Genomic DNA, 27,870 nt, shown 5'->3' with positions numbered 1-27,870 from the left:
AATAACAACAATGCTAGTGGAGTTATACCGGAGATTGAGCCGAGCTTCGCTTCCAGATATCCTCCTACTGCTGCTCCAAATGTTAGAGAAGTGACAAGAGATGAAACCCTTAGGTTCCCTTCCAATTATCCTTCTACTGTTCCTCATATTGGAGGAATGCCTAGAGATGAAGAACCTAGGTTCTTTTCAAGGAATCCTACTACTACTATTACTACCACCAATTATGGAAGCATGCCAAGAGATGAGGAGCTCAGGAGGTATATGAACTTGATCAGAAATAACAGTAACTATAATAACAATGCTTCTACTTTGATGGCAGATGAGGGAGCAAAGGCAACAATGGCAGGGCCATCAATATTCTCCAGACCAAACATGAACAAGGGCAAGAATGTGAACGAGGAGGAGCTTGATCTCACTCTTCGCCTCTAATGGAAACAATCAGATCTACTTCAGTCCTGGGGTTTACTTGTTGCTCATCATCTTTGCCCTTGTCTTGGTTCATTATCAGCTATGTTGAAGTAGATCTTTAGCTTATATTTAGCTTTCACTCACCTTTGCTTGGATTACGGCGTGAAGGAAATGAAGGACTATTTCCTCTAAGAGTGAAAACTATCATATTGTCTTTATCCTCTCTTGTATTATAGATCCTTATAACATGTTATATGGAAGTTTATCCTCTTTATCCTTCTGTCTTTGCTCGTTATGAACGACAACAAAATGGAAGGATGAAAAATGCTTACGTATTATATTAACATGCATTTATATCCTTCAGTAGGAATTATTATATCTCGAATTATTACATATATATATATCTTTAATGCACCTCCTTTTCAAACATCCTACAAGATAGATAAACATACATATGAAAGAATCTAGTGAGAAAAACCTAATTTCTTGCTATGCTTGCAAATTATTCGACCAAAAGGTTAGCCGTATGTTGTTTTTCTTCCCATGCCAATGATCCTTTTGGCATGCCAATCTTAAGGAACAAAAAGGATTACATCTCAGAGTAGGCAAAGCTCTGTGAGATCCCAATTCTAGCTACTATGTGGAATTCTAATTGCAAACCATGGCTTTGTGCATCCTCACTTGTAGGGGATCCCTCTCAGGCCTGGCCCAAGTCTAGTTTTCCTAATGGGCCGATCCAGCCCAAAACTCCCCGGCGTGCGCAGGTGATGAGCTCGTAGCTGTGCTCCATGAAACACCAAACAGCGAAAGAGTCTGCGTCATAAGCACGTCTTCCCAGTTGCCCCACGAGTCCCGGATCCGTCCACTGGAGCCGTTCACACTTCCGTACTCATATCCTTTTCAATAATTATTTTAGCATAATTACATTTTCGACCCTTCAAAAATGTAAATAGAGGCCCCCACATCGAAGCAATTGTGCACAAAGGACGATTAGATTATAGTTTTTATTTTATTTAACGTTTTCTCCTCCAAATTAGTTCCAAGTTGATACTAAAATAAAATTTCTTTTCAGAATAAGCCGATTTATTATATAACCTATCTTTCAAGCATTTGCAAATTGCCCCTGTTTTTTATGTAATATGTGCATTAAGCACCTCGAGGTTGCGCGAAAATGTTCCTCTTTCTTCTTCTTGAAAAATTGAAATATTTTTTGTAGATTCTTTAATTTACTTACTTTGAAATAGTAGGGTGTTTCTATATATATGATTGCTAAAATTTCAGGGCCTGAAAAATAAAATCTGTGAATGAAGGATGTGAAACGCAAAATTTCCTTACATGGTATGTATGCTTCCGAACATTAAAGCTCTCTAACGTATATATATATATATAGAGAGAGAGAGAGAGAGAGAGAGAGAGAGAGAGAGAGAGAGAGCGATGGAGAAGGCGATCAATAGGCAGAGAGTTCTCCTCAACCACCTACTCACCTCTTCGTCTTCTTCACCATATTCGGTTGATACCTCTCAGCTCTCGGTAATATACTCTCTCTCTCTCTCTCTCTCTCTCTCTCTCTCTCTCTCTCTCTCTCTCTCTCCCCCTTCGGATTAGGGTCCAAATTGTCTTGCTTCTGTCACTAGTTGATCTCTGTCTCAGATTCATGACCTTGGGGGATCCGATTGTTTATTCGTTTTTTTATTTTTCGATTTCTGATCTCCTTATTGATGATTGATGAAAGGATTTTCTTTTCCAATTTCTGGATAGGCTTCGGTTTGTTCTGCTGGAGATAGTGCTGCATACCAGAGGAGTTCTTTCTTTGGAGATGATGTTGTCGTGGTGGCGTAAGTGTTTCTGATCTCCTTTTATGTTTTAATACGGGTTTTTATTCTTATTCCCTACTGTGCTACACAGTGCTTACCGGACTCCAATTTGCAAGGCGAAGCGAGGAGGTTTCAAGGATACGTATCCAGAGGATCTTTTAGCCGTTGTTCTTAAGGTTTGTGACTTTCAGTTTCTGTCTGTACGTCTTGTTCTATTATAAAGTTTGAATGACTTCAGTTTAGTGTGTGAAATGCATCTCGGGTTATCATTACACTTGCATTATAATGTTGATCAGGCAGTGTTGGACAAAACCAAATTAAATCCAAATGAAGTTGGTGATATTGTGGTTGGTACAGTACTGGCACCAGGTTCCCAAAGAGCGACTGAATGTAGAATGGCAGCTTTTTATGCTGGTTTTCCTGGTAAATTTTGTTTCTCTATTTCACATAAGTAAAGCATGACCTATTATATCTGATACTAAATAATTTTCTTTGATGTACAAGAAACTATTCCTCTAAGAACTGTGAATCGCCAATGTTCGTCTGGTCTTCAGGCAGTAGCTGATGTTGCTGCTGCTATAAAAGCTGGTTTCTATGATATAGGTGAGATTTTCGCTTATTTTATCTTCTGCCATGATTATTTTAACTTTTGAGCTCCTGGATTACCATTTTCTTTATCAATTCAGGCATTGGCGCTGGGTTAGAATCTATGAGCACAAATTCTGTTGCTTGGGAAGGATCCATAAATCCAAAAGTAAGCTTGTGCTTTATTTTGGCTTCCAGATTCCTACCAGCTAGCCTTAAATTTTTGTCCTTCCGAAATGATTTCAGGTTTTTCTGTGTTCACTTCTCATTTTTCATTACTCCATGCTTCAGGTAAACATGTTCCAGAAAGCACAAGATTGTCTTCTTCCCATGGGAATAACTTCTGAGAATGTTGCTCATCGATATGGTGTTACCAGGCAAGAGCAAGATCAGGCTGCTGTAAGTTACATCGATACTGATTACCTTAGTCTTGTTTTTACTTTTTGGGGAAAGTATTTATTTTATCGTAACTCCATGGTCAGGTTGAATCTCATAAGCGGGCAGCTGCAGCAACTGCCGCTGGTAAATTCAAAGATGAGATAGTTCCTGTGACCACAAAGGTAAATGATGAGCTAAGTGTTTTTGTGATGTAGTCTCATTTTCATTTTTATCTTAGTTTGATAAATGGAGTTCATGCATGGTAATCTGTGTGGCTAAGATGTAGGAGAGGTTATCACTAACCAATCAATCAACATAGTTTAATTTTGATTAGGAAGTCTCAAATGCTATCACACTAATAGATAATTGTTGCCATATCTCAAATAGAAATGGTAAGAAAAGAAAATTTGTAAAAGCTATCATGACTAAGCAATAACTTTTAGATCTGAATAACTGGTGAGCTGCTGATAATTTAATATCTAAAATTCAGGAGAGTCATGAGGGATAGTTTGAGATGCAATTACACTAAGAAACACTTATATATCCATACTAGAAGAGGTGTGGATTATGAAAATGAAATTCATCTTCAGTGAAATGCAATCATCATATCAGATGAATCCAGTTGCAGTGGGGAAATTTATGTGCAACTATATAAGAGGAACCAAATATCTATTATATGGGTGTTAGAAGTTATAAAGGGTGATTTTGTTGGTACTTCTAAGTGCAAGGGTGAGATAATTGACAAACACAGTATGATCCTTATAGCATTTTCATTTGGGGGATTTTGCTGCTTGATACAATGATATGTTCCTGTAGATTGTGGACCCAAAATCTGGAGAGGAGAAACAAGTTACTATTTCTGTTGATGATGGAATAAGGCCAGACACTTCACTATCAGGACTTGCAAAGCTTAAACCAGCATTTAAGAAGGACGGGACCACAACTGCTGGTATCTTGGAATTTCTTTTATATGGCCTATCTTGGAGCTGTATCTGTATAGTCATAATATTCATAAACTATGCAGGAAATTCAAGTCAAGTGAGTGATGGTGCTGGAGCTGTCCTTCTCATGAGGAGAGATGTAGCAATGAGGAAAGGACTTCCTATAATTGGTGTTTTCAGGTTTAAACCTCTCTTATTGAACATGATCGTCATTCTTGGCATGCATGATTCATGAGGGTATTTTTGTTTATTATTTTATTTACTCCTTTGTTATCTTAGATTATCTACGAGTTAGGTTATCTTCAGGTCGTGATAGCATCAAGAAGATAGTAGTGATTCATGTTTACTTCGTAGTACTGAAGAGATCAGTTTTCTTGAGCTATTCTCTAATTGGCAAGTATATAAAGCTTTGCACTTCTGCTTGTTGCTCAAGTGATTGAGCACAAGTAATATAATGTGTACCCACAGTGAAAGGCATTTGCCGAGGTTATAAGATTAATTCATCTATGCCATTTTATGTAGGAGCTTTGCTGCAGTTGGAGTGGATCCTTCTGTTATGGGTGTTGGTCCTGCTGTAGCAATTCCTGCTGCAGTGAAATCTGCTGGTCTTCAGATTGAAGATATTGATCTTTTTGAATTAAATGAAGTAAATATCGGGTGGTGACTGTGATGATCTTATTATTGGGTGCGCTGATGAGTCTGATACTTACTTATCTTCTCTGCAGGCTTTTGCATCTCAGTTCACATATTGTTGCAAGAAGCTGCAGCTGGATCCAGCAAAAGTAAATGTGAATGGAGGTGCACTCGCTCTTGGACATCCTCTGGGTGCAACAGGTAGTTGCTACTGATATTTTCTATTATTTCGGCTATCTCGTATGTTCTATGTGACATTAATTCTCTTTAGATGTTGCATTAATAGTTGTTTCCATTGTGTTGCATGGTGACATTATACCATTGTCTTATACAAAAGGTAAGTAAACATGACATAGACAAGTATTGAACTTAGAGATATAGTATGCCTATTTGTGTGATATAGCAAGGACATATCAGGATGTGTGATAGTTCAATGTGCCTATATATCCAATCTGGAAAGCTCTTTCTGTTTCGACCTAAGATTCATGCTGTTCTCTTGCAAGTTCAGTGAATTTAGAGTACAGAATAGATCATTTTTCATACTAGATGTTCCCACACCATGTAGTTTGATCAAGTTAGATTTTGCTTGATTTGGTGGGACTAAATAAATGAGTAAATCCTTTGAGAAGTTGGATTGTGCCCTTTAAACATGTCGTCAACTTTCAGAGACTAAATTGTTATTGTTTATATACTAGTAGAGATTGTCCTGCACCTTTCTTTCACTTCTGCCTGGTGAACTAGTAAATATGGTTCCTTATTCTGTTTATAGGTGCCCGTTGTGTGGCAACTCTGCTGAATGAAATGAAACGAAGGGGAAAAGATTGCAGATTTGGAGTGATCACTATGTGCATTGGTCTCTCTCTCTCTCTCTCTCTCTCTCTCTCTCTCTCTCTCTCTCTCTCATATATGTTGTAGATGATGATTTATAAAATTATCTCATGCCTGTAGGATCTGGGATGGGTGCAGCAGCTGTCTTTGAAAGAGGAGATGGGGTTGATGAACTGTCCAATGCTCGGAAGCTACAATCTCACAACCTTCTATCTAGGGATGCCATGTAGAATTAAGTTAGGAACATCACGATAACTCTCTCTCTCAGGAAAAAGAGAAGAGAGAAGTTAGTAGCTCTTTTCTAATAAATGGCGTTACTAAAGTAGGTGTATTATGGATTTCGATGATGCAAATTGATTGTTTACTTTTTCTATAAATTCGAACAATGAACAATGAATGAAAACTCATACTAGATGCCTTTGGAATGTTGACGTTACTCCTGCGAGGTCCTTTTGAGTTTACTTTTAGCAAAATGATTACGAGTTCTGATTAAGTTTGCAGCGTTGGTTCATATGATTCCTTTTTATCCATGTACAAACTGTTAAATTCCAACTTTAAATCCAAATTTTAATGGTTGGTGATCTATTCTAACCATCCCATTCTCTTAACCCGAAACACCTCCGTTGCAACTTCAAGCTTTAATAGGATATTTTCGGCTCTAACTACTTTATGAGTTGATTAAGCGACTTGATTAATAGTTCGGTAGTGCGGTGATTATGATGAGTAGCATGATGGTTTGAAAAAATATTTTTAAATGAACTTTGAGACTTAATACGTTGGTTCAAATTTGACGAAATTTAAATATTTTTGTATTTAGAGAGTTAAACTTTTGTCTTTAGAGAGGGTCGAATCTTTGCATTCGGGCTTTTTAATGATAAAAGCTGAGTGGAGCAGCCGCCACAATAAAAATAAAAAAATAAAAAATAAAATCAGACACTAAAGATGAGGACAGGTGGCAAAGTCCAGCTCATCCACTGTCTCCACTGTCTCCACGTAAGATTAAGGCGATAAGATCACAGTAGAAAATAGTTGCCAAAAGTACTTCTATCCCTTTAACCGCAGGGAAATACTATGCGGGCATACGGACCGCTCTTCTTATAACAACATAACCGCTTCCCGCCACTTCTACAAACCAAAAGAAGATGAAAGGAACCCCATTCATCTCCTCTATGATACAGAGAATGATGGAGGGAGATATCCATCAGCTGGCAAGGATTCCTCCTTCGTCACCTCCAACCACCGGTCTTCGCCTTCCTCGGATCATTCACCATCGCTCTCGGTAATCCATTTCTCAGCGTAGATACTGCTGTTTGTATGATAAAACATTCCTTCTTTCTTGCTTGTTTTGATGAGAGTTCTTCTTTGTTATGTGCAGGCTTCTGTTTGTGTCTCCGAGAATGGCATGGCATACCAGAGTAGCCTTTTAATGGGAGACGATGCTCGTTGTTGTTGCATGAGTCTTCTTCTTTAATGATGAATTCTATAGCTAATTTTATCTCTGCCAACCAAATTAGAGTGTAGTGTATGCATTCTTCTATTTTTGAACATAAGATGTGTTTTACTAAATTTGTTTTAGTTACCACTAGGATGCAAACTTGGAGGAATCCTAATCACTCTCCCATAAACTTCTTTTCATTAGGACTAATTTATCCTCTTATTTAATTCCTAGTTATGCTTGTCTTGTATTGCCCGTTATCGAAGTTGGCAATGTCTAATGCATGAAACCAAAGAGGATTGTGCTGAAGAAATAGTATTTCGACATTGATCATCTAAGTTTGATCAAGGCAAGCACAGGAGGTTTCAAAGATGCATATCCTGAGGACCTACTAGCTGCTGTTCTCAAGGTTTGTCAATATGACATAGCAACTACTGGCTTTTATATAGTAAATTTGGTATATGCTACATAATATTTTGGTTTATCTAATTTAAGGATAACCCACTCTGCTCCTTTTCTTATACTTTTCATTTTAAATTCAGGCAAGTTTGGAGAAGACTAAACTGAATCCAGTAGAAGTCGGCGATATTGCGGTTGGTACAGACCTAGCACCAGACGCACAAAGAGCAACTGAAATGCAAAAAGGAGCTTTTTATGCTGGTTTCCCAGGTACTTATACTTCCTTACCTGGTATGAATTGTGTCCTTTTTTCTTGATCTCTTCTATGGTCATACAGAAACTGTTCCTGTTCGAACTATGAATCGTCAATGCTTGTCCAGACTTCAAGCAATCGCTGATGTTGCAGCTTCTATACAATCTGGATTCTATGGCATTGGTTAAATTTCCCTGAAAACTCACTTTGTCTCAGACTCTCATGTTTACTTACTTTATAGCTCGCTGAGTCCACCATTTTGCTTAATAAATGAAGGAATTGGTGCTGGTTTAGAATCTCCAGTAGTAAATTCAGTATCTTGGGACGGATTGAAGAATCCAAAATGCATTAATAACATGCAAATGAGGAAAATATGCAGATAACTCTCTTATAATGTTTAACTTAATGCTTTAGGTAAGTTTGTTCAGGCAAGCAGAGGATTGTCAATTACCTTTGGGAATTACTTTAGATAATGTAGCATATTGATTTGGTGTAACCCTGAAGGAACAAGATCAGGCCGCTGTGAGTTTTATCAATCTAGATTTTATTGGTTTTTCTTGTTAGGAGCTTTGCTGCAGTTGGAGTGGATCCTGTTCTTACGGTTGCAGTACCTGCTGCAGTAAAATGTGCTGATCTTCTGATTAAAGATATTGATCTCTTTGATCTAAATGAGGTGAATGTTTACACTACTTGTGTTTTGGCATTATTATCTCGCACTGCATCAACGTCTAAACATTCCTGTTGTGTAAGATTTTGCCTCCCAATCTATTTACCGTTGCAATAAGCTGCAGGTGAATCATGCTAAAGTAAACATAAACGGCGTTGTGATTGCTCTGGGGCATCCATTGGGTGCAACAGGTCCTTGATTTTTATCATGTTCTTCCGCATATGTTATTAGACTTTTCTGAATGCAATTAAGGTTATCTTAGGAAATTATTTGTTTGTTCTAAATGAAATATTAGTAGTTGTGTTAATTATAAGTTACATGATAACAAAGAATAGCAAGAAGGATTAATCACATTGCATGAGTAGTGACATCCTTTATTAATATAAATACATGTTCTACTTGGATTCCAAAACTAGAATGTTATATAGCACACAAATATTATTTTAATTGAACTGAATCCAAATCTTGATGTGGCTACTTGGTTTGAATTTGATACTTCTTTCTCTTATTCATCGGCACTCGCTGTGTCTGTAGCTCTGTTAAATGAAATGAACCATAGGGGAAAAGGCTTCAGATATGGTGTTGTTACAATGCCAATAGGTCTCTCTCACAAACATTCATACTCATGAATACATGCATGTATTGCTTGAACTAGAATTTAGTGTATTCTTGCATATGCAGGCTAAAGAAATAGGGGCTGCTGCCGTCTTTGAAAGAGGCGGCGGTGTTGAAATAATCGATCCCTGAGGTATCCTGTCTCACAACTTACTGCCAAATGATGCCATGACATTAAGCTAGCATAGACTGGTAAAGCCAGTTGCATTTGGTAGATGACTCTGAAGTATATGAAATAAAATTGGATAATGTATGCCATCAACTGAAATTATGCTTTTGTGTACTCCAAATCTTCAACTAGGTATGCAGATGAGAGTAATTCATGATCATATATAACAGTCTCATATGGATAAAAGATAACATAACCACTTGTGTGTGTGTGTGTGTTCATAACCTAGTCCTATAACAGAGAAGATAAAAGTATAAGAGAAAATTCCAATCCATCCTTTTGAGTAGCTACACAGCCAGAATATGGGTATAACTTTTAAATTAAGCCAGTGGAATTCAATGAACTGAAACATCTTGAGTTCCTTGTATCATGTGCAGAAATAGATAGAGTCCTAATGAGAGAATCTTATTCCCTTTTACATGTGTGTTTGTGTTTTATATCTGGGGGATGTTCTCTTGCACTTTTTTTGGCTTAATTTGTTTAGTGGGAGGATGCAAATGAAGGCAGACAGAAAGAATATTCCTGAAATTTATCAGCAACTCCTGCATCTTTTGATGCTCTCTTGTTGTAAACTTGTAGGCAATTGGACTTTATATTCGCATTTTATCGTTGGCCTGAGAGAGAAGTCATAGAAGTCTTGCTTCAAGAACAAGGAATGGTATTACACAAGATTAAGGGGAGAATTCGATACTTTGAGGCAAGACTGTTAACTTATCAACTACTCTAAAAACTTAAAAATGATCAAAAAAATAATATTTTTTATATTTAAATACTCTTTCTCATTAAGTTTGAAGCATCTTGATGAGTCTAGAAAATAGACTTGAATGAAATATGCAGAGATTTATATTTCAGGGTTCTTTACATGATTGTTGCTGAAGTATTTAAAAATATCATAATTGTCAGTATATATATATATATTTTAAATATTAGAACTGCCATTAGAGTCTATTGACTCTTTCACAATTGCCATTATTGGTTGATTTTTGACAGAATATTTACATAATATTCCTAATAGATAGTTATTAAAGTTAATGACTAAAATACTCTTATTTCTTGAAATTAGAGTGCAAAATATATATGGCATATATGTTTCTTGCAAAACTTAATATCCTTCTTTTCTTGTATAATGATATCTATCTAATATTAGATAGCTTTTAAATTGTTTTAAGCAATTTATACAAAATAGTATTTTTTTTTTATTATATAAATTCAGTTTAAATTGTGATTAGTTAGATTTAAAATAATTATGATATTTTAAAAATTATAGTGACAAATATTATATTTGAAAAAGTTTTTAACTTTATATTTTAAATAACAGATATGCCGAACATGATAAGAACTCAAAACTTTTATCTTGATATTATGATAACTCCCTACCGATTGTAAAATCTTATGTTATAGAGTACGGCGATATTGATATTTTATATTCTAACAAAAATGACATTAAAAAAAAGGCTTATCCTTCCTAATACATTAAGCACATAGTTTTAGAATTTTTAAGAGAAACCGATAACAACATCCTATATTATAGTGATTTTTTAAAATTAATATCATGTCTTCGGACTGTTTCTAACCTAATCCTTTTTATTTACAATATAAAAATTATAGAAAAAAAATGAGTAATCCGGCTATAAATACCTCAAAGACACTAAAAAGTAATGTGTTATTTAAATACTTCTTAATTCTTTTATAAATCATGTCGATAGTTCGATATATATAGATTAGGTAACTAAGTATCTTTTCTAAAAAAAAAAGAGCGTAAATATATTTTGACAGAACAATTTTAACTCCAAACAAACGACTAAGGATTCAAAGATCTTTTTGGCAAAAATAAATCCATAAATGTAAGATAATTAGTGCAATTCCAAACTCTTCTTCACGCATCTATAACACATTTTTAAAATTTAAATGGGAAATTAAATATGTTAACTCCTAAACCGGATAGCAACTTTCAATTATAAGCGGTCGATTTCTAATTAAGCGACTTATGTACAAATTTAAAAGTCTCTAAATAAACTGCTAGCTCTTAACAAAAAAAAAAGAGAAAAAAATTAAAACTTAAAATAATTTATCAACCAACTTTAAATTTTCACATAAGACAAATAATAATATAACTTATATTTAAAAATTACTGTCCAGTTCAGTAGTTTCACTAGCGTGATTAAATACACCAAATTTTATATTTAAATTTCAAAATAAATTAAATACTTTTTTTTAAAAAAAAAAGAAAACTTTAATTAGTGTGCCTTTCTTGGGCTCATCATCAATCTTAAGATGGGCCCCAACATTGGGCGGTGGCTTTGTTCCTGTTCCCCTCCTCCTCGACGCCGCCCGCATATCGATGGCTACTCCGATTCTATCTCCCATCTACGCGCATAAAGTTAATCGTACGACCATTCAATCGGACGGCCATCGTGGATATCTCATAGCGATCCTACGAGCATAATTTTTCGGACTCTAAAGCTACTTCTTCTTAGATTTAATTATGAACTATCCCAACAAATCCAAACAGTGCTCGTACTTGTCGGCTCACGTGAGCCAACAGTTCTCACGTGATACAATAGATCGCGGGCCCCACCCCTGTCGGCTTGTCTCTGAAACCGTTAATAATTTTGGATTCTTTTTCATTTCCTTTTTTTATTTTTTTGTAAAATAAAATAGACTACAAAATTATCTAAAATAATATCAAAATTACTTCTTCTTTTTTTTTTAACCTAAATTAAAGATTGAGACACATTAAAATTAATTTTTTTAATATATTTTTTATTACTAAAATAGAACCAAATGATTTAATTATGGAAGTACATGGACAGAGCAGCCTCCCACTCTTGCACACTAGTCTTTTAGCAGACATCATCTTTCTTCTGCTTACTCCTGTCCAATTACAAAAGGAATAGGTTAACATCACAGGTAACAACACCTTAGCTGGTTGATTTGGACCACTAATATCACAATTATTCTATTCCCCCCAAGCACATTAATCCCGGGTAAATAAATGCTTATCAAATTAAACCTCTTGATTATGGTGGTAGAGGATATTTTTAAGGGAAAATTATATTGGCATAGCCTTGTTAATTATTTTTACCATAATCTTGGTATCTTTGATCAGTTATTTTTCATAAATAAATTCTTTTAGTATCTGTAATAGTTTATTATATAACATGATGAAGAATTTAAGACTTTTTTATTTTTATTATTTATTTTTTTAAGAAATTTCATGGCAAGAAGACATACGTAAACATTCCATTATGATTAATCTTACACGTGGCAGCTACTGTGAGGTTGTTGGCGTTTTCAGGTCGTGGTAATTGGATTGGTCCCACCACCGCTCGTCCAACCAGCGTTTTTTAAGGGTAGGTATCTTTCGGCGACCGTTTTGTTTAGACACACTTTGCCACCCACGCGGGACCCCACCAAGAAAGAGCCAACCATGCGTTTTTAAGAAAATGGCGGGTGCGGTTAAGGCGGGACCCTTCGCTTTTAGACCCGATAGTACACCCAGGCCCAGAAGTCCCCGTGCTTTAAACGGATCCCGTCACCGCTCTCTTCTTCCGCTCTCCTTTCACTAGCTCAGACGAAAGACTAGGGAGTAGAGAGAGAAGGGGATATGAGAGGACTCAGTGAGTTCACCGGGGGTGTCGCCTCGTCGGGCTCGATGACGGCGGACGTGGAGGAGGAGTTGGAAGAAAGACAGCTGCTGGTGGTGGTGGTGGAGGAGGAGGAGGAGGAGTTAGAGCTAAGATTGGGTTTGGGGGGGAAGAAGGTTACCGCCTTGAAGTCGGCGCCGTTAGGGATGGGATGTCGGATTCTTACGGCGAAGGACTTCCCTTCCCCGGCCGCGAAGTCGCGCTCCTCGCCGGTTTCGTCGCCGAACTCGTCCGTCTCCTCGTCGTCCGCCTCCGCGGTGTCCGAGAACAAGAGAGCTATTGGATCCTCTCACCCACCCAGGTGAGCTCTTTCTCCTTCCCCTCAGTCCCCCAAATCTCCAATTAGTTTCTCTCTTTTATTCTTCCACTTGTTGTTTCTCTTTTTCTCTCATGCAAAATTTTTAATGCTAGCATTGAATTCTTAGTCATCAATCTAAGTAAATTAATGTTGAAAGATTTCTATTTGTTTGTTTTGTTTTTGGGAAGCAGTCAGGCGGTAGTGGGATGGCCTCCTATAAGATCATTCAGGATGAATAGCTTATCCAACCTATCCAAGGATAACATTAGCAACATCTCTAAGGAAAGCAATGGGGAGAAGAAAGCGCGAAGCTTGGTGGGTTCTTCTCTCTTTGTCAAGGTTAATATGGACGGAGATCCTATTGGCAGGAAGGTGGACCTTAGTGCCCATCAATCCTATGAAAGCCTTGCTTTGTCCCTTGAACTCATGTTTCTTAAGCCAACCATTACTCCTGGTTCCTCTTTCCGTAAGTCTCTGCTCTAATTTGCATGCAAAGATTTGATCTTTAATTCAAAGGAGTAAAAGCGGAAAAAAAGAATGGTTTCGATTGGTTCTTTTGAATTGATAAGTTTGGATGTTGCAGATACTGCTAAGGCCTCGAAACTATTGGATGGATCCTCAGGGTTTGCGCTCACTTATGAAGACAGAGAAGGAGACTGGATGCTGGTTGGAGATGTCCCCTGGGAGTAAGCCTTCTTCCCACTCTCTATTGGCATCAGAACTTGCCAATGATTGATAATAGTATCAAACTAGCTAATAATTTATAGTTGTGATGGATGTTCTTACTTCTATCCACCTAGCTTGTAATCTGATACATTCAGCTCTTGATTCGTATTTTTCTTTCCCTTATGTTTTGACTTCTTATACAATGTTTTTGTGACTAATATATCCCAATCTTACATGCAGAATGTTCTTGGACACCGTCAAGAGACTTAGAATCATGAGGACTTTTGAGGCTAGCGGACTTAGTAAGTCCCAACTATGTTTCTCACAATTATAGTCCTACTTAGTTTACTTGGTGATGGATTGATGCTAACTTGGGTATTGTAATACAAATCCTTAACACTGGTGCGGATTGGCGCTTACTCATCCTTGCTAGCTGGCCTATCTTTCAAGGAGAAGAGATGTGATTCTGATTGCATTTTATCATTGACATGATTCATTTAAGAATGCATCAAAAAACATGCCATGCCATAAAATAGCAGCTTTAATTCAATTGTCATAGCATGGCTCCTTCAGTAGGCACCAAATCGCACAAAGGAGAGAGCATATGTGATTCTGAATCTCTGATTAATTTACATTACATGCACAATTCGTTTGAGAATGCATCAAAAGACATGGCATATCATAAAAATTAGTTTCTTCAGCTCATTCAGCATATCATGACTCCTTCTCTATTGCACCTATGATTCTCTAATTTGGTAGCTACCTCTGCAGCCCCAAGGTTTCACTCTTCTGGCAAGTCTGTTGGTTTAATAGCAAGCAAGCCTTCCTAAAGGCCAGATCACAACCAAGCTAATCCCAGAGGAGATGAAGCAACCAGAACTTGGGCACACAAAGGAGGCAAAGACTGGAACATATATATATATATATATAAGAGATATAAATGAGAGCAAGTTTTCTTTTGTCAACCTTTAGATTGCTCACACTGCTGTACATTTGTTTGTTTCTTTTCTGGTTTTGCCCCTTGGTGCTCCCCATTATTGGGATGTGCTCCTACTGATGGGTGATTTGTTAGTCACACCAATATGTTTTGCTGTAGTTTAGTGCTCCAAAATTATAACTCATGTATTTCCTTCTGCTTCCATCATTGTAAATATCTATGCTTCTACTCCACTGTTTTGAGAGATGACTTGCTTTTGCATAATCCATGATGCCTGGTGTTGCAAAATCACATAATGAAAACTTTGGATTCTTTTGTAGCAAGTATTGTTTCTATCATCATATATTTAAGGAGAACAGAAAGGTTCAGCAATAGAGTAAGTTCTCAATTCCAGGGAAATTAGGGGTAGTAACTCAAAATCGAGTTAAATCACAGGGGTAAATTGCAATTTATGCACTCAAAAAGTTATTGTAATTATGGAGCATTAATGTGAGAAAGGATAAAAAGAAATATATCAATGCAAAGGGAATTAATTGCCAGGAGAGGAGAGGCATCTATTAAATGGAAGCTTAGGCGAAATAGATAACTAAAACATTAATCAGGAGAGTGAAATCTTAAAAAATATTAAAGAAAAATTAAATTGGAAAAGGGAATTAAAGCGAATATAATTTCTTTAACGAAGAACTAATAAATACGAATAAAACGATAAGGACAAAAATGGATGCCAAGGAGTTCCCCAAGTCAACACAATAGCATTAGGAAACGCACGCTTGAGCAAACGAAACGAGGTTGTTCCTCCGCTGCTTTCCCTTCTCACTCCCTCTCTCTGCGCCTTCCCTAACCCTCGTCGATCTCGATCTTGATCTCTATCTCGATCTCGATCTGTTACTCCTCAGCGCCATTCTCCCAAACTTAAGGATAAGAGAGGAGAGGAGAGGGCAGGGGAGGAGGAGACCGCGGTGAAGCAATGGCCGCGGTCGCAGTGCATCAATTCGCCGAGTGCATCACCTGCCATGCATGGAGCCCCGATCAAACCAGTACCTTCTCTCTCTCTCTCTCTCTCTCTCTTGTGTGTGTGTGTGTTGTGTGTTATCCACCTTTGGAGATCTCGATTTCCTTTAATGAGAGATCGTAGATCTCAGAATCGTACGTTCATCTGTATCCATGCTTGATGATTTATGTTTCTCTTGGTTAAAGATTGCTAATTTTGTGCGAGAAGAAAGAAGCCAAGAATGCTAGAAGTTGTCGTTCTAGAATGTGGAATCTTTAGTCGAAAGGATCTACCGATGACAGATTATTTATAAATTATCTTGTTGATATGAAGTAAAAAAGCAATCAAATTTATGTACTATCCGTTGAAGAGCAGAGGAAATAAGAATAAGATGGCATTAGGAGGAGAAAATTATGAAGGAGGGTACAAGCACTAAGATTGAAAAAAGGTAAAGAAAAAATGAAGGAGATTTGTATCGTCCAAGGGAAACCAATCTATCGTTGAGTCTCTGTCTTTACAAGAGTTTCAGGCCGAGGTTTGGGAACCATTTTTCATGTTGAGCTTGTCAACATTATTGTTATTTGGAAGGAGAAATAACCTGGAGTTGCAGTGCCTTCTGTGCCGCCCAAACTTCTGCATATGTCTAATCAATTATGTGAACTACAGTGCCGATGCTAAATAAGTCCCACTCCTTGTCTAACTTGGCTTGGAATATGATTTACTTCTAGGTGGGTAGCTGTTGCCTCTATTGAGCCTCGTGTAGATTTATGGATTTGAATAATTCTTTGGATTGGAAAGCACAGAGCTTACATGCAAAACGCTTATTTGGTGGAGATATATGTTCTTTTTCTAGTGCATCTCATAGTACGGAATATACAAACTATCTCACTGCTTTCAGGATGGAAAGAACCTCATGTAGAACATTATTGATTTCTTACTTTATTTCCTTCTTTCCAGCTTCTTTTTTGTGTTATTTTAGTATGCTTCTTAACGCTTTCTTTTTGTCCTGATATTTTTGTGTTCAAATTAATGTGCTACATAGAACATCTTGTTTATTTACTGTCATATGGCATTTTCTGTCTACACAATAATTAGATTCATTCTTAGTTACTATCCTGAAACAAGATATCTTTTTCTTTTGCAGTGATTGCATTTTGTCCGAACAATAGTGAATTACATATCTATAAACTATTTACAGACAAGTGGGAGAAAGTACATGTTCTTTACAAGGTAATGCTAGTTTCTTGCCGATTTCTTTAATGGCGTAACATATGTTACAGTTGGCCTAGATGGCACATTAGTGACTTTAAATGTATAATTTTTGTTGTCGTTGGCTTCCATTTTTGTTTAATTTTATAATTTTATTAATGGAGATCTGCATAAAACAAGATAGGTTGATCATGTAGAAACTCTAAGTTGTAATTTGTGTTTCCGTAACTCTTATCTATGTTTTCAAGTATGACTTTTCAATATGTGTTGTCCTGAAACTATTTAAAGCATCAGATATGCTATAAGATAACTGACAATCTATAAATGGTTGGTGCATATAACCTCTTAAATATCCTATATGATCTGAATGACTTTACTTTTCCAAACTTGCTATTTATATAGGTGAGGCATAAAGATATTAAGATTTTGCTTTAAAATGCCTAACTTTGTTAAGCGATCTTATTATTTTGGATTCATCTCCACTGCGTCTAGCGTGATTCTGATTTGACTTGGAAATGTAGTCTTAGAAATCCAAAGTTTGTGAGAGCAGCTAATAATTGTACTCTGAAAGAATGTCAATACCCCAAAGAAAGGAAACATTCGACTAGCTGCTTATATATAAATTATATTATTATAGGCATTTCTTTAAAGAAACAGAGTTATTACTAATTCATTTATGTCTTGCAGCATGATCAAATTATATCTGGTATTGACTGGAGCATAAGATCGAATAAAATTGTTACAGTGTCACATGATCGAAATTCGTAAGTATTCACCTGCCAATAGCATGCGGGATCTGTACTTCTAATAGTCCCGCTCTCTTTACAAACAAGATATGATAACCCACTTTCTGCCTATTTTTTCTTGTCCTTTTTGCAGATATGTTTGGAGCCAAGAAGCATCTGAATGGGTACCTACTCTTGTCATTCTCAGGCTAAACCGAGCTGCTTTATGTGTTCAGTGGAGTCCTAAAGGTACCTTTAGAAAGCTGATGGATATGATCATTGTATCATGAATAGTATGTTTGATTATTGACTTCTAAGACATATATATATATATATATATATATATATATATATATATATATATGTATGTATGTATGTATGCCTATTTTGATTGAGTAACATATTAATTGTTTACTTATCTTGCTTTCTGCTCTCTTGAATAAATGGTATTTAATTACTAGAACAACATTAAGCCATTACGTTTCTTGGAGATGAATTAGTTTTTTATGCTGAGGCCCTATGTTTAGCTGCTATATTCCTTCACAATTTATTTGGGAAAGAAATATTAATAGGATTAGCATGGTGATACAGGTTAAAATTAGGTGACCTCAAACTGTGTATGGGCTTTTACTGTGAGTTGATAACTAAGAGAGGGCTTATGGTATCTCAACCATGTTTCATCACTGTATAACAATTTGGAATTAGTTGGCATGTTAGTGGAAAAACTTAGAGGTAGCTTATGGACCTTTCTTTTTAAATCAAACATCAGACTTTTGTTGCAGTTTCATATGCTATTATAACACAATGCCAAAATAATTGGAGTACTACCATAAAGTAATATCATTTGTAGAAGTATCATGAGTAGGTCTACAAAGAGGTACACATCTAGTGTTACATGTTAATTTAATAACCTTAAGGTTGCACAATATTTAAGCCAAAATTTTCCTAACTATGTATGCTTATGTTGATAAGGTTGAATGTATTTAACTTAGTCATAGATAATAATGGCAGTTTTGTTATGTATTGATAGATAAACCTAGAAAAATGGCATAAAACTGGTGGATTCTCGAATAACAAAATAACAAATGCAGATGAGTGGTGAGACTTTAATGCAATAGGTTTCTTGTGTCATGTTATAAGTAGCAGAATCAACTTTTAGGATATGGCTGAATGATTAACTTACCATGCTGCTTGAATTGAAATACCTATTTCTTTTCTGTATGTTTTTATTAGTTTATGCATCCTTTTCAGAAAACAAGTTTGCTGTTGGTAGTGGAGCTAAATCTGTTTGCATATGCTACTATGAGCAAGAGAATAACTGGTAACTGGCCTTTAATATATTTCCTCTATTTCCGTTTAATGTTTGTAGGCATATAGTTTACATTCTGCCATGCATATATAGAAGAATTAATCAATTTAATCTGGCATAATCTGAAGTAACCTTGAGTCATATACATGGGTGTGGTTCTACACCAAAATCTTGCAACATTTCTGGTTCTTGATGATTCTGAGACCATTTTTGTCTAAGTAACTAAAATTGCATCCCTAAAAGTGAAGATCGATATTATTGCAACAACTAACATTCTACTTATAATTATGTAATTGCAACTACATGCATGGTTTTGATGTGTTTCATACATGAGGCACATAAGTGAATAATCTTGCAAAGATTATCGTTCAAATAGGGTAGCTTACCTAGTAGTTTCTTAAAATTAACTTGCGCCTTGTAAGTTGGCATCTGTCTCAATTTGTTCTTATGATTCAGAGTTATATTGGTTGCTTTAGTTTAGCTAGTTCATGTGGCAGTTGGAAAGTTACTTTTATGTGGTATTTCCTTTTATGGGAATCAAAATACTGATCTTTCATACTCAAACTACATTTTGGAAAATATAACACCTAATTTGTTTCTTAATAAGTCTAAAAACTGGATAGTTTTCTATTTCCATGTCTATTTGTGGTGCCCAGATGTTTAACCAAAACATTATAAGCAATACCTTCTTTGCGATGTGACTACGTGTTTCTCAGATAGTGACTCACCTTGTTAAATTTGTCAGGTGGGAATATAAGTATATAACTTTTCGATTCAAACTACAATGGAGTTAACTTAGCATACTTTATATTGCTGTTTCCTCCACCAGGTGGGTTAGTAAACTAATCAGGAAAAAGCACAATTCTTCTGTGACATGTGTCGCTTGGCATCCTAACAATGTAAGTTTCTTTCTTTCTCATCTTTAGTTCATCTTATACATTTTTATCTTAAGTTATGTATCAACATTCATACATAACGACCATTTTGGAAGATATGGTAACTATCTTTTCTATTTCCTTACTGTCAATCATGGTCAATCTGATTGGTATCGTGAAGAAATGCTAACAATATCGGTACAGTTCTGGACATTCTGATAGACAACTTCACATATAATGTGTTGCTGCACTCAGAAGTGGCTTGATAATTGCCTTCTTAAATATATGAAAGTTCGCATACCTTTAAGACCGAGAAGATCAGATTTGGAGCAGAAGAAATGATACAGTAAGATGTCAAAGATGAAAATGAAGTAAAGCAAAACTAAATGAATATTCAGGTAATGCAGGAAAAACTTGGACGAAGAATGATTAATTACAAAAATAGGGCTTGTCAATGTTCCAAAGCAGAATCTTGCAATGCATGAAACGTAATTTCCACAAACTTGTCCTTGGGTAATGGCAATATTTGCGAGCTGTATGATAGATATAATGACGTGGGTCAGAAATTGAAAAAACTAGAGTTAGGGAATTGGAATCTAGGTGCCTTAACCAAAAAGGAAACTATTGATGTACCTTCATTTAGAAGTCATAAATTGAGCCTGTTGAAGTGGGAAACTTTTTGACAAATAGTAAATTTAACTTTCGGGAGAACTATTGCAAGCGAGCTCTTGTGATCTTTAACACTAAATAATTATCTTCCTTTGGAAAACAAATCCTTTGGATGATGGTTATGGGCCACTAATCAAGTATGGTATCATATCTACCTTTGAACTCATAAGCTTGTAGATAATTATCTAGTTTCAGCTTTAATTAACATATCCATAAAAAGAAATTCTAATAATTAGATACATTACAAAGTAAAAATTGACCTTCGTGCTTTTCCTTAACTATTGCGCCAAAGTGAGCAAATATATGTTTGATTAGTTTTGATATTGTCTCTTCTATTTATTCTGCAGATCCTTCTTGCAACTACGTCAACTGATGGTAAATGCAGAGTTTTCTCCACTTATATTAAGGGTGTAGATATAAGGTCAGTACAATATCTGATAATCCTCAAGAAGTCTGAAGGATATTCTTGTCTTATACTTATATACGATATTTATCTAGCTTGCTGACTTGTGTCCTCATAATCAGGGAGTCTGGAGCAAGCTCTTCTAATGATATAAAGTTTGGGGAGGTTAGATATGTTTTACTTTTCTGTGCTATTTTCAGGTCATATGCTAATTAACCAAACCTTGTGGCATTTGCCCAGAGCATTCCTGTTTCATTTTTCCAACCAAATCTATTACAAGCACTAAATCATCTTAGGTTTTGGTGGTTTGTTGCACATGATAGCAAATCCCAGAATCAAATTGCTAGATGGAAAAATGTAACAATCTTTTAAGCTATTCGCTTTGGCTATATGTTGATACTAAAAATTGTAAGAAAAGTCATGATATCACTCATTGTAGCAAAACATTTCATTAAATAGTCTTGAATGGAGTATCATTTAGCCAACTCCAAATAGTTGGGATTGCTTCTTGTTCTTGTTGTTGTTATATGTTGATGCTAAAATGCAAAGGATCTCCCCTTTATAGGTAGGTATTTGGAAGGAACTATTCTTCTTTAATCAAGAAAGCATGGCATCCTTCTTTCAATTACTTTCTGTACTTCTTGTTTAGAGGTATATGGTAGATTTCATTCCCTTAAATTGTTTTCTAGACTTTTCATTCAGGGGTGGATTTGATTCAGAGTTATATGATTAAGGACATTCTACTTGTCCAATCTACTATTTTGAAGGGAAGGCAGACTATTGTGATTGTGAGCATTGCATGTTGAATTGATTCCAGAAAAATGTCGAATTTCTACGACCATGTAGAGAGAATTGCTAATGCTTTTCGACAATCTTTTTATTCTTCATGAAGTGTTTCAATGTATCTAATGTGATCAAGCAGTGGTTCTTAAATTCTTACATTCCTTTGGATAATTTAATTTGGTTTTGGAACTTTGCACAGGGTATATGCTTGTGATGATATTATCTTATATCATTCTTTTCAGGAACTTTGGCATCTTTCATTATAAGCTGTCATTCATGTCATTGATCTTCACCTAACATTTTATGTCATTTGAAAGCAGCAAATTGCACAACTTGATTTGTCAGTTACTTGGGCATTTGGTGTAAGGTGGTCTCCAAATGGAAGTACCTTAGCTTATGCAGGTTTGGTCTTTCTCTAGTTCTTTTTCATTGATTTACAGTTGACTGTATTCCATAAATTTTGATAAAGTCTTTCATCCTTGTCTTGTCATAAGGACAATGTTAACAAATCACATGTAATAGTAGACCTGTTTTTGAATATGCTTGTGCACTTATAATGCTTGATAAATTTTGGGGCTCCGTTCAATCCCTTGGTGCAAAAATTAATTGGTAATTTACCTATCTATCTCATATTGCTCTTAAATTTTTGGAACCCCTTGATCATTTGTATTTTCACTGGTTACTTGTCATTCAAAAAATTTGTATGTCTTTAGGCACTATCATGTACTTATTCCAAGGGTTGTAATGTGCAGAACATCACTTAAACTGGATAGTTGGTTGTGAGAATATTTGATTCGGGATATCTAAGGGTTATATATCTAATAGGTTTCTATTGAGTAAACTTGACTATCTACAATGAAATTGAAACTGCAATTAGTATCTTCTGTCTCATATATATATTTTTTTTTCAGAGATCGGTTTCATAATGTAGTTTCCCATTATTTGACTGAGATTGACTACATTTATGTTTATCTAACTGTCAGGTCACAACTCTATGATTTATTTCATTGATGACGTCGAGTCTTCTCCTTCTGCACAAAATGTAGCCTTGCGAGATCTACCTCTCCGTGATGTGGGTCAGCATTCTCTTTGCAACTTAGCGTTATACCTTCAAAGTTCTGATAAGTATGAAGTCTGCTTATATGCTCACCTAAAATAAACTTTTCAGATCCTTTTTCTTTCTGAGAGGGTGGTCATTGGCGTGGGATTTGACTGCAATCCTTTGGTCTTCACTGCAGATGAAACTGGACTATGGTAAGTTATGGGATTTCATGAAAAACAACTAGTGCTCATCTTAGTGCCAAATTCTCTGCATGATTTTCATGCTGCAGATCAAATTAAGATAATCATTAATGCATAGATGGTTGTGTATTTACAGGCACTTTGCTCCCCTTGCATCTGGTTTTGCTTGTTTTCTTCACATAATTGGTTGATAACTTGCTCAAGTTCCTTTTCTATTCTTTCATGTCAGGAGCTTTGTCAAATACTTGGATGAGAGGAAAGTAGCTCCGTCAACTTCAAAAGGTTCACAGGTGTGTTTAATATATACAGTTTAAACCTTTTCTTATGTGGACCATACTGAGGCAAGATATTAGGATTTTTAATTGCCTTATACTAAAACATTTACATTGTATCATATAATTGCTTCTTTATGCTCCTACTCCACAACCCCGCAAAAACCAGTTGGAAAAACTAAAAGAAAGGGTAAAAAAGATGAAAGAGTAAACTTCTAAATCATTGATAGAAGAATAGTAACCAAAGGAATTGTAATATTTCAGTTCTCTGAAGCTCTTGGGAAGCTGTATGGCCAATCAAGGCAAGGAACAAGCAATGACACTGTTGAACTGTCAAAGCCTCGGGGTGGTGCTCATGAGAATTGCATAAAGTATGGTACTTTTGGAGCACTTCATATTACTTGTTTTTTCTCGTTCTCTTTTAATGCCGATACTGAGATTATGTTATATTGTCTAAACTGAATATTTCAGTTGTATCGTACCCTTAAGAAAAGCAGGTGACGCCACTGTGAATCGTTTCAGCACTTCAGGTTAGGGGAATTGATTTATTCTCATCTTTCTCTACCATTTTTTTTTACATAAACCAAATTTTATGAACGTTGCATCTTGTATTATAGGGATGGATGGTAAAATAGTGGTCTGGCAATTGGATAAAGAAGTTAGATAAAAGATCTTCTCCATCACCCATCTTACTGATGCATATGGAGGCAATGAAGAGAAGGGAAAAGGGAAGAGCATTCGGGGGTTCCTTGTCATGAATTTCTTTTTTGTTGTATTTGTACACAGAGCATTATAAAGTTATTATTTTTAGCTTATTCAGTCAGAAGTATTGTAATATAATACTGATAATGGTTGTATTTGACTTGCAGTCCATGTGTAATACTAGTACAGTAAGCAGTAAAAATGAAAATTTTGGTGTTTATGACATTGTACAGCAAAACTATCCCATTATTGGGAAAATTGATAGATTTGATATCAGATTCTCAGATTTCAAGATCACCTATATGAAATTAGTGCTTTTTTATGTCTGGTTATTTTCATAGCCTATACCATTGAACATGGTGTAGTCAATATGCTGTAGCAAGAAGAAAGGAGCATTTTCTTTCTGAGTACAATGTCACAGGTGAGGACTTGTGAGGCTGATCTCCAACTGTATAATAAGGTCAGTGTTTTCACTTTCTACAACCAAGTTATAATTTATCTAATGACTCATTTGCAGTTAATATACAGAAACAGTTTGCATTAATGGATGAGTGACCTTTCCTGAAAGAGAATATGGCACATTTAGGCTGGTAGTTTGATGTTTTCTACTTAACAGCTCTAGTGAAGTAGATGCAAAATCACAGCCTAATGGTCTAAAAGATGATTGCTTGCATTTTTCTTTTGTCAATGAAATGCTAAATGCTTCATTTATGGACAGGAACAAACTGGATGATCAAAGTACTGTGTTACAAATTACCTGTGTTCTTTTAACAATGTAGTCCTTGTTGGACTGAAGTCTGCACATTTTGGCTGAGTATTTGACTATTCGAGTCTGCCCCTATTTATTTTTATTCGTATAATTTATTTTAAAACCTAAATATAAGATTTGAAACCCAATTAATGACTTAAAGAAAATTTTAAATCCTCTATTTTTTTATGTTTTAAAGAGAAATTTTTATATAATCAAATTTGATTTTGACTTTGAAATATAAATCGTAAATTACATCAACGTGTTATATAAAAATTTCTCTCTCATCAATGATTGGAGCGGCATTCAAACACACATAATTTTGTATTTAAGATACATTAGACGTGTAAAATAAATATTTGGAAGAGCTAATTTTAGGGGTGAGATGTTCAGATCTATATTTTTAATCCAGATATGGATTTAGATATGGATATTAGACGTATAACAAAATTTAAAATCATATCTTAATTAAATAAATATGGATAATTTTCAAATAGAGGATCGAATATTAAAGGGTCTAATTTTAAACGAATTATGATATTTTATTTAGACATAATTAATACAAAAATATTAAGAGTTTCAAGAAAATTAAATTTTTGTATGTCAAAAACATATAAAATTAGAAAACGTAATATCTACAAATAATTTGTAACACATCGTTAATAACAGTTTCAATATTCGCTATTTAAATACATAAACTAAAAATTGTAAATCATTCAAAAAAAAAATATGTGGGTTAACGGATATCCGATATTCGTATCCGAATTAAAAAATTATATCCGACCCGTATCCGAATACGTATCTGAATTTTTTTTTCAAAAATTCTACCGGTATCCAAATCAGATAAAAATCTTTTATTCGAATTTGATTGGATAGAGAGTCGGGTCAGAGTTAATCCGACCCGTTTTCACCCCTAGGTAGTTTGGTAAAACATTTTGGCTTCTGATCTTGTAAGTAGTCAACTGAAAAGGAAAAATAAAATGATGCTGTAAACAGTTGCTGTGAGTAAACAAAAAAAGTTATTGGTAGATAGGATGACTGACTAGATGACCAGCACTCATAAGGGATGAATATTTTGAACCATTCCTGCCACAGCATATGCCTCCACTACAATCTCGTGTGGTTGCCTAAACATCAGAATTTGCACTGCACTGCTCTCAATCAGTACATGAATGGAGTCTGAATCAACGCTGGAAACAATAAATAGTACTGCTGATGCCAAAAGCATACTCAACTACTGTGCTTTGTACTTTCTCTACTTAAAAAAATCTCAGATCTAGCTGTGATTTGCGTCAAAACTAAAATCGAGATCACTGACAAATAGATCTAACTATTTTGTCCAAGAGAAAGAAAGAAAGAATGAGCCATTGATACAAAAAGTTGAAAGCATTATCTTATTCTTCACAAGATAAGCTCACAACATATGCTGCAATATGTCTCACTTCTATATTCAACACAAGTAATCTCTACTCATCTGTAAGCATTGAAAGCATTCATCATTTTATTGAGAACTTATAGCTTAAGCAACAGCCTGAGAACAATTATATACTCTCATCTATTGATAAATAACTCTAAATAACTCAACTTGATGTTTCTATGCCATTTGGAGTTCTATTCTAGGATCTTCCCTTATTGTTTCAGCATCATATTTATATTGCATGAATGACAAATAACAACAACAAGTTGATGTGTCCATGGCTACAATGTAACATTTGATTAGTGTTATCATACTGGACTGGACTAGCAAAGCCATACTTCAAAGAGAACCTGAAGAAGAATTCTCCTTTGCTCTCCACCTCTTCATCAGCTCCTCGTACTCTTCCTTCTCTAGTAGTGCACCTCCAACTCTGCTCCTCCATACTTGCGCCGCCTTTACGAGCTCAATCTCTGCTTCTTTTATCAATGAATCCAAATCCAAATCTAAATCTAAATCCAGACTCAGATCCAAAGTTAGACTCAAACTCCCTTCCATTCCCTTCCTCCATGGCTCAACTTCACTGCCTTTCCAAGTCTTCTCCTCCAACAAGTTAAGAAACTCATCCTCCACTCCATCCACATCAAAGTTCTCATTGAGCTCCATGACAAAGCAAGTCTTCTCGTCGACAGGCTCACTGTTCTCGTCATCGGTGGTCGGTAAGCTATCGGATGGCGGCAGCCAAGAACGTGAAGATATAGCTCCTTTCTCAATTGTGATGAAGCCTCCATCTTCATCATCCATCTGAAACTCGTCGTTCAAGTTCTCGATCGTGATGAAGCCATGATCGGATCGGAGAGACCGATCTCTTCGTGCTGAAACCGTCGGATGTCGTCTCTTTAGGCAAGCAAGATCTGGGAGGCAAGAGAAGCACTTAGTCTTGCTCTGCTCTTCCGCTGCATTTATTGCACAAAGTTAGCATGATATATAGCAAACACAGATATATTGGAGATGAGAATTGATGAAAAAAAATCGTCCTACCAAACAAATCATGGGCTTCTTCCTCCATTAATCTACAATAGACACTTAAGCTTAGTCTCCCTCCATTAGCTACCCCTCCAAGAACAAAGCTCATGGTCTTCCCGCCAAACTTCGGATTCAAACTGTTAACCTCCATGAACTCACTCAGATCAACTTGGAAGGTACCCAAATCGCACGCTGGTGAATCATCCAACGAGACCCAGATGGTGAAACTCCTCAAGATCGATCGGATGTCGGTGTTGCAGGAATGCAAGAAGATCTCATCAAAGGTGGCGGCGCCTTCACAGACATGAACAGGGAGTGTGTGCTCCCCTTTACACCCTTTAGTCTTCCACCCAACAACCAAAACCCGGCCTTCCATCACCGGCGGCAAGCCGGATATCTGCTGCACTTGGAGCCACACCACGTACGGTGACCGCCGGACGCGGCTGCTGTCGCCGTGAAAGCAATCAAGAACTTTCCACTTCCAGTGGCAGAACACATTCCCGCTGCGGCTCGCGGCCTCGGGGAATTCTTTACTCTTCTGGACGAGATCAAGCTCTTCCAGTAGGCTGATCTCATGCTGGGTCCTGTCCCCCATGGTTGACAAGTTTGGAGAGGTGAGGAAGACTAGTTGTGATTAAGAGCAGATTGGTTGGGAGAATGGATAAGGTGGTGGTCAGCAACAGTAGTTGAAGAAGACGGAAGGCAATCTAAATGAGGAAAGGGAGAGAAATAGGAGAGGTATTAGTTTACTTCTGTTCTTGAATAAGAGAGGAAAGCTTTGGAAAGAACGAATGGTCTCCTTAGATGTCATCATGGCTGCTTATCAATA

The 27,870-nt window shown here is 36.1% G+C and overlaps 4 protein-coding genes and 1 pseudogene across 4 annotated transcripts; 4 read left to right on the top strand and 1 right to left on the bottom strand.

The window, feature by feature from the left end:
• The first annotated feature begins 1,804 nt into the window (after positions 1 to 1,804).
• LOC140770270 (3-ketoacyl-CoA thiolase 2, peroxisomal-like) lies at positions 1,805 to 6,023 on the top strand. The gene is made up of 14 exons (XM_073111367.1): positions 1,805 to 1,938; positions 2,167 to 2,243; positions 2,314 to 2,398; positions 2,519 to 2,645; positions 2,727 to 2,825; positions 2,909 to 2,976; positions 3,099 to 3,206; positions 3,290 to 3,367; positions 4,002 to 4,134; positions 4,210 to 4,306; positions 4,649 to 4,772; positions 4,852 to 4,960; positions 5,529 to 5,612; positions 5,708 to 6,023. Exons 1-14 carry the CDS (start codon positions 1,843 to 1,845, stop codon positions 5,815 to 5,817), a joined length of 1,395 nt encoding a protein of 464 aa, XP_072967468.1. The 5' UTR covers positions 1,805 to 1,842; the 3' UTR covers positions 5,818 to 6,023.
• LOC140770632 (3-ketoacyl-CoA thiolase 2, peroxisomal-like) lies at positions 5,896 to 9,088 on the top strand (annotated as a pseudogene).
• Positions 9,089 to 12,670: 3,582 nt separating this feature from the next.
• LOC140770112 (auxin-responsive protein IAA10-like) lies at positions 12,671 to 14,853 on the top strand. Its single transcript, XM_073111114.1, has 5 exons — positions 12,671 to 13,073; positions 13,262 to 13,536; positions 13,654 to 13,756; positions 13,977 to 14,038; positions 14,508 to 14,853. The coding sequence occupies exons 1-5, from the start codon at positions 12,733 to 12,735 to the stop codon at positions 14,564 to 14,566; spliced, it is 840 nt and encodes a 279-aa protein (XP_072967215.1). The 5' UTR covers positions 12,671 to 12,732; the 3' UTR covers positions 14,567 to 14,853.
• A 551-nt stretch (positions 14,854 to 15,404) lies between these two features.
• LOC140770111 (actin-related protein 2/3 complex subunit 1A-like) lies at positions 15,405 to 24,129 on the top strand. The gene is made up of 15 exons (XM_073111113.1): positions 15,405 to 15,710; positions 16,809 to 16,894; positions 17,561 to 17,637; positions 17,753 to 17,847; positions 18,850 to 18,919; positions 19,737 to 19,806; positions 20,799 to 20,872; positions 20,977 to 21,019; positions 21,958 to 22,039; positions 22,621 to 22,709; positions 22,806 to 22,891; positions 23,109 to 23,169; positions 23,416 to 23,522; positions 23,623 to 23,681; positions 23,769 to 24,129. Exons 1-15 carry the CDS (start codon positions 15,641 to 15,643, stop codon positions 23,816 to 23,818), a joined length of 1,119 nt encoding a protein of 372 aa, XP_072967214.1. The 5' UTR covers positions 15,405 to 15,640; the 3' UTR covers positions 23,819 to 24,129.
• Positions 24,130 to 26,145: 2,016 nt separating this feature from the next.
• Positions 26,146 to 27,636, bottom strand: LOC140770631 (uncharacterized). The gene is made up of 2 exons (XM_073111885.1): positions 27,057 to 27,636; positions 26,146 to 26,971 (listed from the first exon to the last, which is right to left on the bottom strand). The coding sequence occupies exons 1-2, from the start codon at positions 27,634 to 27,636 to the stop codon at positions 26,358 to 26,360; spliced, it is 1,194 nt and encodes a 397-aa protein (XP_072967986.1). The 3' UTR covers positions 26,146 to 26,357.
• Between the last annotated feature and the right edge of the window lie 234 nt (positions 27,637 to 27,870).

The sequence above is a fragment of the Typha angustifolia genome, chromosome 11, assembly GCF_048772165.1.
Source record: "Typha angustifolia cultivar Huaian chromosome 11, ASM4877216v1, whole genome shotgun sequence".
Lineage (NCBI taxonomy): Eukaryota > Viridiplantae > Streptophyta > Magnoliopsida > Poales > Typhaceae > Typha > Typha angustifolia.
This window is presented reverse-complemented; position numbering and strand designations above follow the sequence as displayed.

What these genes read in the sequence shown, in the direction of transcription:
- LOC140770270 (XM_073111367.1), top strand. Translation starts at nt 1,843, where the DNA reads ATGGAGAAGGCGATCAATAGGCAGAGAGTTCTCCTCAACCACCTACTC. An exon ending in GATGATGTTGTCGTGGTGGC is followed by an intron (nt 2,244 to 2,313) that starts GTAAGTGTTTCT and finishes TGTGCTACACAG; the next exon opens with TGCTTACCGGACTCCAATTT. An exon ending in ATCTTTTTGAATTAAATGAA is followed by an intron (nt 4,773 to 4,851) that starts GTAAATATCGGG and finishes TCTTCTCTGCAG; the next exon opens with GCTTTTGCATCTCAGTTCAC.
- LOC140770111 (XM_073111113.1), top strand. Translation starts at nt 15,641, where the DNA reads ATGGCCGCGGTCGCAGTGCATCAATTCGCCGAGTGCATCACCTGCCAT. An exon ending in ATGGAGCCCCGATCAAACCA is followed by an intron (nt 15,711 to 16,808) that starts GTACCTTCTCTC and finishes TTTCTTTTGCAG; the next exon opens with TGATTGCATTTTGTCCGAAC. An exon ending in ATGATATAAAGTTTGGGGAG is followed by an intron (nt 21,020 to 21,957) that starts GTTAGATATGTT and finishes ATTTGAAAGCAG; the next exon opens with CAAATTGCACAACTTGATTT.
- LOC140770631 (XM_073111885.1), bottom strand. Translation starts at nt 27,636, where the DNA reads ATGGGGGACAGGACCCAGCATGAGATCAGCCTACTGGAAGAGCTTGAT. An exon ending in AGAAGCCCATGATTTGTTTG is followed by an intron (nt 26,972 to 27,056) that starts GTAGGACGATTT and finishes CAATAAATGCAG; the next exon opens with CGGAAGAGCAGAGCAAGACT.
- LOC140770112 (XM_073111114.1), top strand. Translation starts at nt 12,733, where the DNA reads ATGAGAGGACTCAGTGAGTTCACCGGGGGTGTCGCCTCGTCGGGCTCG. An exon ending in GGATCCTCTCACCCACCCAG is followed by an intron (nt 13,074 to 13,261) that starts GTGAGCTCTTTC and finishes TTTGGGAAGCAG; the next exon opens with TCAGGCGGTAGTGGGATGGC. An exon ending in TACTCCTGGTTCCTCTTTCC is followed by an intron (nt 13,537 to 13,653) that starts GTAAGTCTCTGC and finishes TGGATGTTGCAG; the next exon opens with ATACTGCTAAGGCCTCGAAA.